Source organism: Citrus clementina, unplaced genomic scaffold (genome assembly GCF_000493195.1).
Source record: "Citrus clementina cultivar Clemenules unplaced genomic scaffold, Citrus_clementina_v1.0 scaffold_3, whole genome shotgun sequence".
Taxonomy (NCBI): Eukaryota; Viridiplantae; Streptophyta; class Magnoliopsida; order Sapindales; family Rutaceae; genus Citrus; species Citrus x clementina.
The window spans coordinates 9,803,784-9,820,719 of NW_006262339.1; the positions used below are offsets into that span (position 1 = coordinate 9,803,784).

General features: G+C 32.5%; 2 protein-coding genes across 3 annotated transcripts; one reads left to right on the forward strand and one right to left on the reverse strand.

The window, feature by feature from the left end:
* Positions 1-5,967: 5,967 nt before the first annotated feature.
* Positions 5,968-8,198, forward strand: LOC18046213 (ethylene-responsive transcription factor ERF118). Its single transcript, XM_006440898.2, has 3 exons — positions 5,968-6,083; positions 6,259-6,544; positions 6,698-8,198. Exon 3 carries the CDS (start codon positions 6,918-6,920, stop codon positions 7,971-7,973), a length of 1,056 nt encoding a protein of 351 aa, XP_006440961.1. The 5' UTR covers positions 5,968-6,083; positions 6,259-6,544; positions 6,698-6,917; the 3' UTR covers positions 7,974-8,198.
* Positions 8,199-10,032: 1,834 nt separating this feature from the next.
* On the reverse strand, positions 10,033-16,656 carry LOC18046214 (carbon catabolite repressor protein 4 homolog 5). 2 transcript variants are annotated; one of them, XM_006440899.2, is made up of 15 exons: positions 16,242-16,656; positions 15,979-16,142; positions 15,744-15,809; positions 15,602-15,654; positions 15,127-15,208; positions 14,300-14,340; positions 13,902-13,989; positions 12,963-13,055; positions 12,810-12,842; positions 12,581-12,669; positions 12,200-12,332; positions 11,785-11,870; positions 11,619-11,703; positions 10,653-10,874; positions 10,033-10,315 (listed from the first exon to the last, which is right to left on the reverse strand). In XM_006440899.2, exons 1-14 carry the CDS (start codon positions 16,540-16,542, stop codon positions 10,806-10,808), a joined length of 1,383 nt encoding a protein of 460 aa, XP_006440962.1. In that variant the 5' UTR covers positions 16,543-16,656; the 3' UTR covers positions 10,033-10,315; positions 10,653-10,805. The 2 variants fall into 2 exon arrangements, with proteins under 2 accessions (XP_006440962.1, XP_024044518.1); XM_024188750.1 differs by lacking the exon at positions 12,810-12,842.
* Positions 16,657-16,936: the final 280 nt, after the last annotated feature.

Here is a 16,936-nt window from a genome sequence, read left to right on the forward strand (position 1 = left end):
AACGTCGTGAAAAAATATTAGTTTAGAAAGGTTATTTACTAAAATCAAAATCGAGTGTTCAAATTGTTTTGTATATGAATCTGTTGTTTGTTTTTTTATTTTTTTATTTTAATCACTATTCTCATTAATTAAAATATATTTTGAAATGATTGCATGAAATGACACTTACGTATATTTAAAAACAAAATTATAGTGAATAATCCGCATGGGTCGGTCCATGGGCCGCTTACCCATAAATTATATTTTGCTGGACCGACAAAATCATAAATGAGGCCCACTCATAGCCTACAAAGATAATTGCTGTGGGCGCAAAACTTGCAGGGTGTACATTTGGAGCTTTTCTAACACGTAAATAGATATGTGGTGCTCAATCTTTTGGTTTGAAAATTTGTTACTCCCCAAAAAGAAATAATAATAATAAACGTTGTTTGTTTTACTTATTAGTTATTGTAGACTTCAAATTCAACTCGTTTCATTCTTGAGGTCGAGAATTCAAAGTCTCCTTAATTCGTATATATTGTAATTTTTTTTTTTATAAAAAAAACAAACTTGTGATAGGCACATATAATATTCTTTGTGATGTAAAAATGTTTTGAATATTAAGGGTTTGTTTGGTATTGTTTCTGAATTTGTTTTTTAATTTATTTTTGAGTTTAGTTTAAGAATACGTGAAGAATATGTTAAACATGTTCTCACTTCTATAGTTATAAAAGTGAATCCCAAATTATTTGTTTTTTAAAATTCAGCCACTGAACACGTACTAACTTAAATTTAGAAAAGGAAAATGAAAACAGGGCCTATAAAATGATACTGAACGAGCCCTAATTTATTTGCAGTCTGATTTCGTGAAATTCGGATCATCGAGCATATACTTTTTTTTAATCTTAAGGAAGCTAGATTTTAATTTGAACTTTGTAATGTTTTACTGTAGAATTCAGATCATGTCGAATAATCTGTTATTGAGAGAATAATCCTAATTATAATTACTTGAAACAATCGATGATGATTAGTCTGTTTAAAAAGGATAATTACAAAGAGCAAGAAAGTCAAATATTACTTTTGTCGGACATAAATATTATATAGAAGCCATATTTCTTTCCAATTCAAAGTACGTGACAGCAAATTAATAATTATTGAAATCAAGCTTATACATAAGAAGAGGAAAAAAAAGGGGGAGAAAAAAAAAAGAAAAAGGCTATAGATGTTTTGTTTATTGGTAAATGACATGACAATTTCTTTTAATAAAATAATAAAATAGCTAAATATTTATATTCCAAGGGGACACATAGACTAAAGTAGGTCGTAATATTGTATCAATAAAATTGAGGATGATAATTTTACCTAACTTTGCTAGGCGGTGGCGGTGTTAGAAGTTCAATGTAGTATGGGGTTTAGTTTAAACAGCAATATAATCTAAATTTTTTTTAAATAAATAACGAGTACCAAAATTAATATTTATAATTATGGTCGATGTATTTTCATCTGTTGAAACTATTGAAGGATAACTTTTAATAACAAATACATTATTTTTTATGTATATAATTATACTATCATTCAACTATTGATCTTGGGTAGGACATAAATTCATTCACTAAATTCAATTAAAATAATTTTGAAGCAGCAGTAGATACAAATTGTATTATACCAGTATAAAATTTACAGAAATAAAATGTGTTTTACTTATCCAAATTATTTTAAGTACCCTGAAAATTTCAGTTGATAAAAAATGAAGACAAACAACAATGGAGTGTGACTGTGTGAGTGGCTATAATGGCGTTGAGTTGCTGCAGAAAAAGAATGGTGTTTTAGATTAAAAAAAAGAAAGTCATAACCAAAACGTGTGTTTTTAAACTATAATATCTCATTTTTTTTTGAAATGTTTAAACTATAATATCTCATTTAAAATTGGATAAATGTCAAAATTGATTTTAAAATTTCCAAAAGCGAAGGAGCCCCTGCTAGGCCATCTTCTCGGTAACAGCATTCAATGTTAAATGTCAAAAATTGATTCAACATAGTTCCTTCTATGCATTTTTCTAAGAGAAGCTTTTGCCACCCGATTAAGGATTAGGATCTTCTCTTTGTTCTTCTTTTTTCTTTTTCTCTCTTCTTGCCTTTATAATTTAGTTAAAAAGACTGGCTTACGTTGTAAATAAGGTGAATAAACTAAATATTAGACCTAATCTTAACCACTCATTAAATAAAGAGAAGTAATAAGAGGGGGAAAAAATAAACGTTCAGGATCCTGTGTCCCCTGCCTAATTGGGCAATTACCTAGGCCATGGGCATATATATTTTTTAGGCTAGAGGCTAAGCCTCCTAGCTAAAAAATTATTATGTTCTGACCTCTTATGTTTACATGTTTTTAATTTTGACCTCCCCTAACTTACATTTCGTCCCATTAAACAAAATTATGGTTTCTCGTCAGTGTACCTAGGCATACCCTTGACAAACCTATTAAGCTGGCAGAATGTTTGATTTAAAAAAAACGAATAAAATTAAACCAAATAGGCAAATATCCTTACCTTCACATTATCATGTGTGTGTGTGTTTTTTTTTTTTTTTTTTTAATGTTAAGCTTATGGCAATTGGTTTGTGATCCTAGTATATACATTTTTCATTTAATTTAATCAAAGTTAGGGCCAGCTTGTGATTGTTGTGGTTGATGAAATAAGCTGCTTGTACTACGCGGATGAAATGAATATTTGATTAAAAGAGGGATTATGAATTTAATCAAAGTTAGGGCCAGCTTGTGATTGTTGTGGTTGATGAAATAAGCTGCTTGTATTACGCGGATGAAATAAATATCTGATTAAAAGAGGGATTATGATTCAGTGCTGAGTTGAGTATTTGTTGAGCAATGAATCATTGATCAAGTTTTATTTTTAATTTCATTTTTATATTTTACTTATCAAATAACCACTTATTTAATACTCAACCCAAAAAAAAAAAAAGTTCATTACTGAATTCTTACCTTTTTAGTAGCTTGCTGTTTGATAAACTCTATTGTTATGGTAACTGTGAGTTTAAAAAGTAAAGTAAATGTGTTTGATAAATTTTATTCCAAAATTTATTATGTAATGGGGAAAATAAACATATGTTTAAAATATCTTTAATGTAAATATTAGAGTTTATGGAAAAAAAAGATATAATTATCTTTTTGTTAAAATATTAAGGTTATAACAAGAACTTAAAAAAAGTATGATATCTTATTTAATAAATAAAAAGTAATTCCCAATTTATTACTAAAGTTGTAGTCAAAATGAAGAAATATATGAAATAAATAGCTTTTAAAAAAATTATCAAATACAATTTTTATTTAAACCTATAAAATAATTGGCTTATAATATTTTAACTTCAATTCTAAATAGGAACTTAGACTAGATAAATAAAAATGAAGTGATAGTTCATTAACTTTTAACATATCAAACTTGGTGGAAAGTTGGGAAGAAAAATGATATATTAAAGTTGATGTAGCATCATTAACGGCTAAGAACCCGGCAATAATGCTAATTAATTGCCCACTAAGTCAAAACTCAATGACTCACGTAGCAAGAATGTTCTGACTTTTCTCTTGATTTAGGTCTTGTTTGTCTACAAGTTCAAGAGTAGCCTACTCATTACATTTAGTTACAATAAAGTACGATCACAAAATTAGTTATATTGCAGAGAGATTTATCAATTTCAATTATTCGGTGGCGTTTATTCTTTAAGTCCAACTATAATATACAAATATCAATATATGAAAAAAATAGACTTGAAATTAAAAAAAATGTACAAAATATGAATAAATAGTATAACATTTTAGTTTTTGAGAAAAAGAGGAATTTCGTTAATCATAGTTTCAATCGACTAGAATTTTAAAGTGAAAAAGATTGGGTACAAATTACAAACAAGAAGACTGTACAAATAAAATAGCCCAACATATTATGAAAAGGTAGGATTATTTACACTTTGAACACTTGTATTTTGATAACATAATTTATTACAAAAATACCCATTATAAGAATTACTATTGAGGATAATTTATTATGAGTTAATATAATATAATTACTTTGAGCATTCATTATTCAATCTATATCAAGATGTTCATATATCTGCCTTTTGGTTTAAATTAAAAAAAGAAAAAAAAAAGAAAAAAGATCGGAAGACGGAAAGGAAGTGAAAATTCAACTGCTGCAACCAGTAGCAGCATCTCCTAGCTTCTTTTGTGAATTGGACAATTTTTTTTTTCCAATTGTTATTGCAAGCAAAGAAATGAGAGTAAAAATGAATTGCAAGTGTTAAAATTGTGTTAGAATTTGTTTATAACTTAACTTGATTACGTTCGTTGTAAGTATATACTAATTTTTATTTCTAACTTTGTTGTTTATAATAGTTTTCATGTTGTTACAATAAATTAATTTAAATGGTTTAAGTTAGTACATTTTGGACATTTTAATGAGTATACATAATAAAATTTAAATTTTTAAACTCAACAGACAACTGCACAAAGTAATATAGTATTCAAAGTAATTTTCATAGCGCAAATAGATCCACCCTAAAATTAGACGTACATAATTTTTTATGCAATCGTATTACATTTTACTTGGACCGTGTGATTTTCTATATGGATAAATTTTAGATTGCTCTCTTAGGAATTAACTATATTTAAATTCTAAAAATCTCAAATTATTCTTTTTTTTTATTGAAACTGAAAAAATAAGAGAAAAAGAAATGTGCGTCGATGATTTTTTTAATTTTCTTAATAAAAATGGAGAGTAAATTAAAATTTTTAAAAGTAATGGAGTGATTTAAAAATAATTAATTCACGAGAATAATCTAAAATTAACTCTTTCTATATTAACTAAAAATATAAAGTTTATACCCCAAATTTATATTAATGAAGCCTTTCTTTATTTTATTGAAGGGTAATTTTTAAAAACCTCTCCTGAGGTTTGGGCTTGTTGCAAGTAGATGGCGAGAATTGATTTATTTGTAAAAAATCCCCTACCGTCAGTTAATTTTAACATTGACCGTTAGTTGACCGTGCAAAGACAATATTATCCTTAACAATAGTTTATAAACGAAAATAACTAAAAAAAACTAAAATTATTAGCTATTTTACCCTCTTTAAATTATTGATATTTTCTTAAAGTTCCTATAAAAAAGTTAAAATTAAAAAATTAAAAAATCCTCTTTAAATTATTGATATTTCCTTAAAATTCCTACAAGAAAGATAAAATTAAAAATTTAAAAATGAAATAGTCATAATTTTTACCTATGATATTATAAATTTTTAGAATTGAGAAGGATAAAATTGTCAAAAAATAGGGTTTGTACTTTTCGCACCAATAATTTTAGTTTTTTTTAGTTATTTTCGTTTACAAACTATTGTTAAGGATAATATTATCTTTACATGATCAACTAATGGTCAATGTTAAAATTAACTGACGGTAGAAAGTGTTTTATAAATAAATTAATTCTCGCCATTTACTTGCAACAAATTCAAATCTTTAGGGAGATTTTTAAAAATTATTCTTTTATTGAATGAAGTACTAGTCTTAATTTAAATACGACAAAACAAGTAGCCTCCCGCTTGGTCAGAGCCAAGCGACATGAAACACATCATCAAGATTCAAGCGTATCTCAACACGACACGCTACCTCCAACCGATCGTTTCACAAAACGAGACAGTAATTAATTATTCTACCGCAAATACCCTCCAAAGATGGTAAACTCACACCATAAATGTACAAGCACAATCAGCATGTGCTGAGTACAGAGTTCAGACTGAAGGAGTAGTTGCTACACGATACCCGACCAAAGGGTTGTTTATGTCATTTCACATAACAAGACCGCCGCCATTCTACCGAAAATGCCCTCCAGAGGTGGTAAAATCACACTGAAAGCGTGCGAGTACAATCAGCATGTGCTAAGTATAAAGTCAGAGATTGAAGCAGTCGTAGTACACCTAGTTCACTGCATGCCACAACTCCTATCAAAGTCTCATTGCTTCACAAAATATATAGAGAGAGAGAGAGAGAGAGAAGAGATTGTAAACACGCAGCTAAATCATTAAAGGGGTCGAAGATTTCTTTGGGGTAAGTGATAAATTTACGGTCTTTTTTATTTTTATTCTGTTTACTATTTGATATTGTGATATATTTTATTTTGGGAAACAAATCTTGTCAAATCCCGAAGCTTTTGGGTTTATTGGTACGTATCGTTTGATTATTTTGGAATTTTTGGTTTGATTTTGGCTATTGATTGTTTCAGTTCCTTTCCCTTAAGAGGCCTGGACGGGAAGGTGGAGTTTGTTTCCGGAGAAATCAGAGGAAAAATAAAAGGAAAACAGAGGATTTATGTCTTCTGGGATTCATCATCTGTCAACTACTGGAGCTTTCAAGAAGCTCTGGTTCTCTACAAATAACTCTCTAATTATCATCACTCTTTGCTGCTGCTGCTGCTGCTTCATCCTTTGCATGCAATCTTGGTCTCTGGAAAAACAGAGCCAAAAGAAACAGAGGATCTTCACTTTGTCTATGCAATCAAGGTCAAAAGGGTATGTTTGTTTTTGGCTGGCATACTGTTGATTTGCAATTGTGTGTGAGTTGGATTCATGATCCATGAGATGGGTTTTAGGTTCAATGATTCATGAGATGGGTTTTGGGATTTTTAATTATGTTCTGTTTTGTTTTTTATTTCTGTATTGCAGGGATTCTTCTCTTTCACAGTGCCTTGAGGATTGCTTAAGATTACATTGTACCCTTTTGACTTTGGATTTAAAGGGTTTTGGGTTTTGAATTTTTCTTGATACTCAAGTTTGTTTAAAATTGTTGAAAATTTTCAATTTTTTTTTTTTGGCATTAGTTTTTGCTTTTTGGTGTTCAAAGGGTTCTCTTTTTGGAGTCTATAAACTTTAGTTTCCCTACAAAATGCCTAGCCTTCAAAGGCAAATTTTGGATGAAGAAGATTTAAATGATAGCAAGAGTAAAAAAATGCCAAAAAGAGAAGGAAAAAATTTGTCATCAATGAGGAAAGTTCGCATCATATACCACGATCCTGAGGCCACAGATTCTTCGAGTGAAGAGGATGAGTGCTATGATCGAAAGAGAACTCAATTTCCGGGTGCTAGGCGTTGTATTCAAGAGATTTCACTTCCAGATTTTTCTTCTGAAACAAGTGAAGAAACTGCTTTGCAACTTAATGATGATCAAAGCAAACATGATGTTGATATTAAGTTTGACGAGAATAAGAAAAATGAGAGTAAGAAAACTCAAAGGTCATCAACAATCTACAAAGGTGTTAGGCGAAGACCATGGGGCAAGTACTCGGCAGAGATTAGAGATCCATTCCGACGGGTTCGATTATGGCTAGGTACTTTTAATACGGCTGAGGAGGCTTCCAGTGCTTATCAGAAGAAGAAGCATGAGTTCGAGAGCATGTGTGAAGGTGATCTAAAGAAGGATAAGAATTTGTCCATTTCATCTACTGTTGTTGTGTATGAACGGACCGGTGGAGACAACACCAGTGGTTCATTGTCTCCACTGTCCCCATCATCTGTGCTCGATGTCGGTACTTCTATCAGACTTGGTAATGAGCTTGAAAGTCCAATAAAAAAAGAAGATGCATGCAAGGAGAAGTTTCATGACAAATGCAATGTGGAGAAGGTTGCAAAAGATCACAACATCGAGAAAATTGAGGAAATTTGCAATGTGGAGCAACATCTTAAAGAAGAGCAACCTATTTCATATTTGCTGGAAGCGCCATATCTATCACCATCGGTCACAAAAGAACTGGGGTTATTGGATCCTTATACACAATTCCAGGCTGATTTCGCACATTATTATGATGGTTTTGATTACAGTTTCTCTGAAGATCCTTCTGTGTGTGAATCGGAAATCAGCAAGGTTACTGGTTTGTCTAAGTTCGATCATATGCTAGAAGACTTTGCTTGGGCTGATGCAACTCTGGACTTAACATGCTTTTAAGGTTTTCAGTTGAGGATTAATTATTAAGTACATATGGTTAATAAAACTCAAGAACTTGATGAAGAGTTCTTGGGGTTTTGTCATATTTTTGGCAGGGAGATTATAGTGAATGAAGTTTTTGTCTCTCCCTGCACTAGCTGCTACAGATACGAGTGACATATTATATATTTATTTACAAATGTGAGAAATTTATTATATAGAGGCGCTTGGTTAGTTTTTGCTCCATTCCATTATTCATTTTCTATTCAGCATTTGAGATTTCAATGAGACATTAAGACCCACTGAATTCTCTTAACAAAAACATTCCTTCTGAGTTGATCTTGGAAACAATGGATTCAAATTTACAAAAGTAAAGCGGCTATGCAAGAAAAGTTAACAACATTCGAGTAAATTTGGCATGCAAGTGTTGAACAAATATACAATAGAAACTTTTTGTGCAAGGACTAAAGAAAACTATGTAGTTTTTGCTTCAAGAAAAGTATGTAGTAAATCACTGTTGCTTGGAAAAAGATATGCCCAAAAAAAAAAAAAAAACACACAGTGATGCGGCGGCGGGCGGAGAAACTAATGGAAAGAATGATCACTTGTTATGCAAGAAAAGAGTGGACTTTGAGCCTTGAATGTGGTCGTTAAACGTGCTTTTCATTGTTTAAAAAATAATGAATAATGATGATTTCCATGGGCAGATCAATTTAAAAATATTACAGGCACTTCCAAGTAGGGATGGCAAATGGGCACCGCCCGCAGCGGGTTTGCCATTACCAAACCCAAACCCGCACAAAATTTAAATTACCAAACCCACCCGCAACCCGCAACGGGTTTTAATTTTTTTAAAAAAACCCACCCGCAATGGTATCCGGCGGATTTTTTGCGAGTTTTCGTATTTAAAATCACAAATGTTTAATATATAAATTTATAATAATAACCTCAAATTCCATATAACATACTCAATTTTATATTTAAATAATGTAAATGAAAAATTAAAATTTCCACATCAATTCAACACAAATTCTCAATTTTAAGTATAAATTACACAAATCCATTTAAAAAACGCAAACTAGTATCTAAAAATAATAATTACATTTCATATTATCATTTAAAACAAGCTCCAAGAGAAGATATTCATTTCATTCACCACCATAAGCACCCATCCAACACAATGCTTATAATAATAATTAAGATTAATATTTTCAAATACTAATTCGAAGGAAAATGCCTTTAGTTTTCTTTAGATTATGACTTTAGAATAGGATATAGGCCACATACACACATACACAACTTTGAGCTTTTGGCTATTTGGTAATTTAATTAATGACATTATTTTCTTTATACATTTTTAGATTAAAATTAAATTAAAAATATTTAAAAAAAATATTGCGGGTTTGGTGGATATCCATGCGGGTATCCACCGGATATAAGGTTAATACCAAACCCACCCGCATCCATGTGCGGGTTTTAATTTATAATACTAAACCCGCCCGCAACGGGTAAAATTACCCACAACGGGCGGATTTTGGCGGGCGGGTTTGCGGGTTTGCGGGTACAATTGCCATCCCTACTTCCAAGTATGCGCAATAATAATAATAATAATAATACATCATATTCAATAGTGGGTTATTGCAAATCAATCGTGGCAATTGAAAATGAAAGATATTTTATTTGTGGTTTTTTTCTTTACCCTTTTTAATTCGGTACCTTCCATGTGGAAAAATCAAGACAAAAACCAAATACCAATCTTGGAGCTGCCCCGTCAAATCATGGTCCCTCAAGATTCTCAAGTCTTCGGGAAATTAGTTTGGTTGAAAGAAGTAGAAACATCCCTAATCTTGTACAAGCACCATTAAGCTCATAATCACAAATAAATGTTGAGGGGGAAATCATTTTGGATTAGCTTTGAAGCATGGGAAATTTGTGCTAGTCTTTATCTTCGGCTGGAAATACATATAATAGATCATTTTTATTTTTTTTTGGCTTTTAATACATAATTGTCCCATTATCTTACTTTTTACCGTAACTTCTAGTCCTATCTTTAGACCAAGCCAAAAGACAATTTTTAAACTGATTTAGATCCTGATTGTTCTGTTCAATCAATTTACCTTTGCTTTTCTAGAACAAAAAGCAAGATTGAATTTCGCGGTCTTTTCTCCTACTTTTCCCGAAAAAAAGACTAAATTACTAAAAGTTAATCATAATTATTTGACTAAATGTCCTACTAATTAATAGGGTTAGGTGCAAGGACCATCACCAGCCGCATAAACAAATAAGGATTTTTCAACAACTGGGCAACTGCGTGGCCAACGTCTGCGACCGGCTCAAATCATCAGCAGACTCCATGCCACAACCTTCATGAAGATGTCAAAAGTCAAAATATAGGAATGCTCCAATGGGGATTCCAAGTGCATGAGAAAATTCAACTCAGAAATGCCTCAAAAATCAACAGTAGGAAGCATTTGCATACTAAAAATAAAATACTTGAATAACTTGATTATTTTTCATAACCAATTTTGTTAAGTCATTAAACGTTATGAACAATTCAATGAGGAACGAAGCATCAAAATTTTACTTCTCCTAATTATATCTACTTGTACAATATATTACATTGGATACGACTTTCTAGAACTATGAAGATAAAAAGACTTTGATACTCAAATCTCCCAAGTGGATTGAAGCACAGTTTACCTTAAAATGCACTCCATAAACATTGCCTTTGTTACCTTACGGTAATGCAACTTGCCAAAAGAAGCTGTTCCCCCATGCAGTTGGAACTCTTTACGGAACCAAAGCTTCTCACCATGTGAACATGCTGGTAAAGGATTTGAATTGGACCTGTAATCAGGTACCATCACCATTGTTTGCAAAGGCCAGTTCACACACAAGCGCAAGATGGTCACTGCCCCACCTCTGCAAAGTAAAATAAAACCTTGATAACAGTAGAAAGATTACACCATAATCTTATCATTTCCATAAGCATGATTCCTAAAAGAAATGAAGAATAAGCTTGCCAAGTACCAATATGGCATACTAGAAACAGTTTGATTCCATTTTAATGGTGCCTAGAGATTATAGTCAAAATCTTACAAACCAACTGCATTCAGTCCTTGGTTTGGAACCAAGTTACATGACCACATATTACACAGACGTATAAAATAAAAACTACATTGACAAGATCATATATCCGGATAGATGGAATACAGATATGTTTTAAGATGCTAACTTGTAATTATATATAAATTTTCTAGCACTTCACTAGATATGAATTCATCCCACAATAGTGCACTGCCAATTTTGAATAACTGGCAATGAGTAAAAAGAGTTGAAAATAGAAGTAAGCTCAAATTTCATAAACTGGTTACATAAGTTCCCCAATGCAACCTGTGTTGCACCTCATCAAATTTAAGTAATATTCCATTAGATGAGGTATGGCCCATGTTGCAAAACTTGCATCCATGCTTGATGTCTCTCTGACTTAGTCTATCTCTTAAGACAGGTGACTCAGCAGGGGCCAGGGAATGTGCACAACAATCATATTTAAATCTATTAAACATTATAATATGTTCTTATTTAAGGTCTCTGAAAATTTATGATGAAATGAGGGACATAAGGCGTTACTATTTGAAATTGATATTCATAAACATGAATAAGTACCTCAGAAGGAAGTCCTCCATTTCTTCTCAAAATGTTGACAGGCAAGGTTTCAAGAACTCTTACAGGAACAAGTTCCTCTGTGTGCCTACATAATTCACCCTAATCAGTGAAAATTTTCAGGTGCAAACAATTAATTCTTATTTTAGATAAAATTTAACTGAACTACCAAATATAATCCACAGTTCCCATGAACTTGCTGTGATATGATGTCGCCAAGGGTTCTCCAAGATTGTCTCTCGTTCTGTGGCTACCCTGAAGGTTTAACCATGGTACATGTTAAAAAAGAAAAAAAGAAAAAAAGAAAAGAAGGTACAAAAGTTACTCTGATGAAAAGCATGTAAAGAATTACATTTATTGGTTTTTCTGCAGTCAATACCCACAAACTTATACAAATTTATCATAGATATTCTCCTCAATATAGATTCCCATTATTATTTCTGTCTGCATGAGACGTGCCTTTATTGGTATTCAGCAAAACCAACTTTTGTCATTAAATTGAGTAGATTGCAGAACCCCAAACAAGTTGTAGAATCTAATGCTTAAGAAACATAGAAGAGCAAGGTAAATGATAGACATCTCACAGGAATTCCAAAGTATGCACTGCAGAGGTTTAATTGGTGCTGAAGTTCAGTGACTCCCTCGCAGCCAGTTGCAAGCCTTAATTCTACGTCAGTCCATTGATATAATAATGGTCTTGAGATAGAAATCCAATCACTGTATCCAACATGCATCAATAAGTTAAAAAGGCCAGACAGCTCCAACATCTAATCAACTAAGACTATACCAGACTGGCAGACTACATCATCCCATCAACAGTTTCATTAACAAACTTCAAAGCTTTGCTCTCATTACAATCACTGATAACCACAAATAAATATTTGTCAAAGATTTCTGTAAACATTAAGCTAATTTTAGGATCAAAAAATAATTAGTAGAAAGGGAACTAGAAAGCTGAAATCTACCTAGTTGAATTCCTTTTCTGAAATTCAATGTCTCTGCATTTTGCAAACTGGCCAGAAATATGTCTGCGATCATGCTGACAAACATCCAACTGTAGCAAATTGCAACAACTACATAAATATCAAAAATTAACAAAACCAACCAAACAAAAGTACAGCGAAGAGGATCTTGGTGCCATGCAAGTCACCTAAGTAGCTACAGGTCTGAAACTGCCCAAGAATTCATTCTCACCTCAGAGGAAGCCAGAAACTGATAAAGTGCACTCTGAGGATGAGATGAAATAAAACTGAGGTCATAAAATGGTCACAGATCTTAAAAGTTAAAAAGCACATAGTAAAGGTAATTTAAAGCTGGTCAATCAAAAATTACAATACTGGATCTTACATTTGGACTGCTGTTCAAGTCACCAGCAAGTAGAACAGGAATGCCACCCCATTCTTGTGAAAGCTTGTAAGCCTTCTCTAGAAATAATCGTATCTACACCATTGCATATGATGTCAAAACCTCACCAAGTTCAATGATATGAGAAACAAAAAGACTTAAATAGAGATTTTGTTTTCCTATCCCCTGGTGACAAAAAACTGGCAACATAACCCTATGGTTTATAATAAATGCAAACCTTTATGCCTCAACCATCACAAAAGAAAAAAGAAGCATGTTTATACAAGCATGCAAAGGAAACTTATGACATTTTTTTTATGTGTCAGAGAAACAACGGAAGAAAATGTTTTCTATAGTAAAATGCTTTATAGATTTTCCACAGTTTTCAGGTATTTGGCTGTAACAATGATTATCTATTAGTTCACCAGTTTGAGTTCAATACAGATTTCTTCTCTCACTTGAGTTCCATATTTACCTTTTCTACCCATAAAATAAGTATTGGAACTTGCATATACAATGTTGTCTCATTCATAATTTATGAACGTACTCTATTTCTTGATTGGTTAGACAAACAATCAAAATAAAGTAAAAAGTAACAGCCTTAAATTTGCATGATAAGGAGGATAACAGTTTAAGGTAGCTGACTAATTTTCCTGCTAGACAGCAGCAGCAGTCAGGCAAGAAAGAAAAGGGTGCAAGTTATCTTTGCCACTTGTAGTTTCTCTATAAAATGAGATGTGCACCATCATTGTCATTATGATCTGAACATTACATTAAAGTTTGATTTCTCAGTTTCATTTTACAATGAATTAATGGAGGCTTTAAGAATCCAAACTTTTTTCCAGCTCCTAGTCCCTCATGTAAATTGCATGTTGTTACGAAAGAGAACAGCCTCATGCTGCAGGAACTTCAGTTCTAAAAAATGAACAGGGCAGTGAGTACCTGTCCTAGCTTGATGTCACCACGGTTTGGGTTGAAAAGCACATGTATATTTCCAACCACTAAGCTTTGACTTTGGGAGACCATAGACCTGTATAAACATATGCATCTCAGTAATCAAGTTAGTGATGCAATAACAAGAAAAAAGAAGTACTGAATAATTTAGAGGCTAACTTTCAAACACAGCCCCTTTCATGTCAAGAATTAGCATACCAAATGCACCAGCCATAAGGTTATGTTTGAGATTGAGGTGTTGTGGATTTTAATCCACAGTTACAGGGAAGTGGAACCACGGGCTTTGAACTATAAATGGGTGGTGGGTGGTTGAATAGTAAACATTGTGGATACGCTGAACAATGTTTTTTTTCTTTGTAGAAATAACAGAACAGATTTGAGCTTACAATAATGATTCTTCTGCAGACTCCAGTAAACTTTGGTTCATCTGAATTATTAAGAAAGAAAAAGACTAATGAGTAAACCATTAAAACATTATCTTTGCCAAAAAATCTACCATTGACCAGTTTTTCTCCTGAAAACAGACATAAGGAATAAATATCTAGCAACGCACAGTGAATAAATAAAAAAATTAAAAGGAAATGAGTCTTGCTTAGCTTGAAGATTCCGTCTATGTATCTGGATGGCAATGAATAAAACCAGTAAACGGGAACTATGCTCAAAGAATGAGATTCAAAAACTGTTAACAAAGTGAATAAAGAAGAAAAAATATTTTTCACGTATAAACTTAATTTCCTTGAGTTATTATTATTATTCTTACTAGAATTCCAATTTGCAACACTTTTAAACTAAACATTAGAAGTGCTTAGTGATTAAAAAAAAAAAAAGAGGAAGCTGTTTAGGATGGATGTTGGATAAGATATTATGGATTGAGTTGTAACTAGAGAGATCCAGTCACGATGAAAAGCCAGGCCTGTGGCAGTCTTTGCTTTACCAGGAGAGAATCCATGTCATCTCAGGGTCTCGTGGAGTGTTTAAAACGGTTGAATTTAACAGATAAAGCCGATCAATGATAACTAAACAATTGAATCCATGAGATTTTCAGAGATGAGGAGAAACAGAAAATGACTCCAAGACTGCCATCTCATCCAACATGAATGAGAGCTTTCAGAAGTATAACCATTTAAGAAACTGTTTTCATTCCTAGTGCATGTTAAAGGCCCAGGAAAGAAACACAAGAAATTAACATGGCAACATATGTAACCCTACATACCTTTAAAACACAAAGTTGTGCAACATTGTGACGGAGGCCAAAGTTCTGGAACTCTATGTTCTCTTGATGCAAAAGGGTAAATCTGCAACAAGTGTATGACTGACTTACACAAGCATATTGATAAAGAAAAAAATTAAAAAAAAAAATCTGTGGACAAGATGCTGGTAAGAAATTATAAACATTTTGCAGTGGTTGTAGCTACTCTCAGATCAAAGAGGGAGAGATCCAGATTCCTAAGTGATAGTTTCGCTTTATCCAAAAATCTCTTTCAGTTTCAGGTATAAGAATCCAAAAGCATGCTAAAAAAGCAAATTATATTCTTCTGTAATGAACTTAGTATGCAAATCTCTGGCTACAGTGAAACATCTATAACATATTAGATGTAGATGTGAAATTCTTAATCAAATCAATTACTAATGTAATACATAGCAGTTAGTAATAATTCACAGCTGGAAAGCGGGCTGAGAATCCTCACAGTTTTTCTTTCCAGAATATAGCACACCCATCATTCGCATCACCTGTGCGAGCCTGAAGTACATAGAAATCATCATCTGTGTTAATCAAATCAATTAACATATAGTTGCTGGACTCCAAGTCCGTATGATATTTCCATATACCTTGTAAACACCTCTGAACCCATCCATTTGTAGAAGATCATCCAAATCATCAAAATGGTCAACCTCCTGCACCCACAACAGCGATTTATAATTTTAGTAAAGTTTAACTCAATAGACAACTATTTGCAGCATTTGCCTCAGCCTCATCAGTCAAGAAAAATTTACATATTTAACGAAAATAAAGTTGCATTGGCCTGTTACACCATGTTAACATAAATGCAATGATTAAACTTGCCTGCAAACACAATATGCTCGCATTGTAACTACTCATCTCTTCTCGTATAAGCTTTTTCCGCCTCTCCCACTTCAAGAATTTTGGTGGCACTTTATCATACAAGTCTGGATGCTTCAATGCATTCTCAACACCAAGTATGTTATATGAAACCACCACAAATTTACCTGCAAGCAGAGTATTGAAAAAAAAGTTTAAAATTAATTCTCTGATTAAATGATAATAACGGTTTCATTTTTGAGATATCAATCGGCCAAATATTGTACCTTTAAATTTAGAAAGATCTCGGGAAGAGAAGGTCCACTGGCGATGATCATCTGTGACGCTCTTATGCTTTCGTTTCCGCCGTTTGTATCGATTTCGAGAAGAACGAATTGGTTCGAACCGATTTGAAGTGGGTGGGTTTCGACACTGGTCGGGTTTCCAGGTTAGGGTTTCGGTGATCGTTGCCGTTTGACTCTTTGTTCGATTGTCATTCTCATCAAGCTGCTCGAATTTCAGAGTGCGTCTCCGCTTGGTGGCGTGTACATGCTCCAACGGTGGCGATTGGCGGTTTTCTGGACTCATGTTGCTGCCGGGTAATCTTTCAAAAGCGGTGGCGCGTGAATGATACTTCACAAACTGTCACTCTATATTCCCAGTTCGTTACGTTGACTGCATTTTGTATTACAATTATTTTCCTTTTTCTTTTTATTTTTTATTATGCAAAATTGAAATATCAATTTTGAATTAAATGGGCACATGTGGTTGTCAATGGCACCATCAATAAAGAAGTGTCATATTTTCCCTACTTTAGGCCGGTATGGTTATAATGTAGTAATTAGTTAAATATTTAGTAAAGTTTATTTTTAAAAATAATGTGAGTTTTAAAAATAGTTATATGTAGTTGATAAATCTTATTGTTAAACTGTTATAAGAATGTAATGATTCAAATATACATGATATTAAATAAAATTTATTT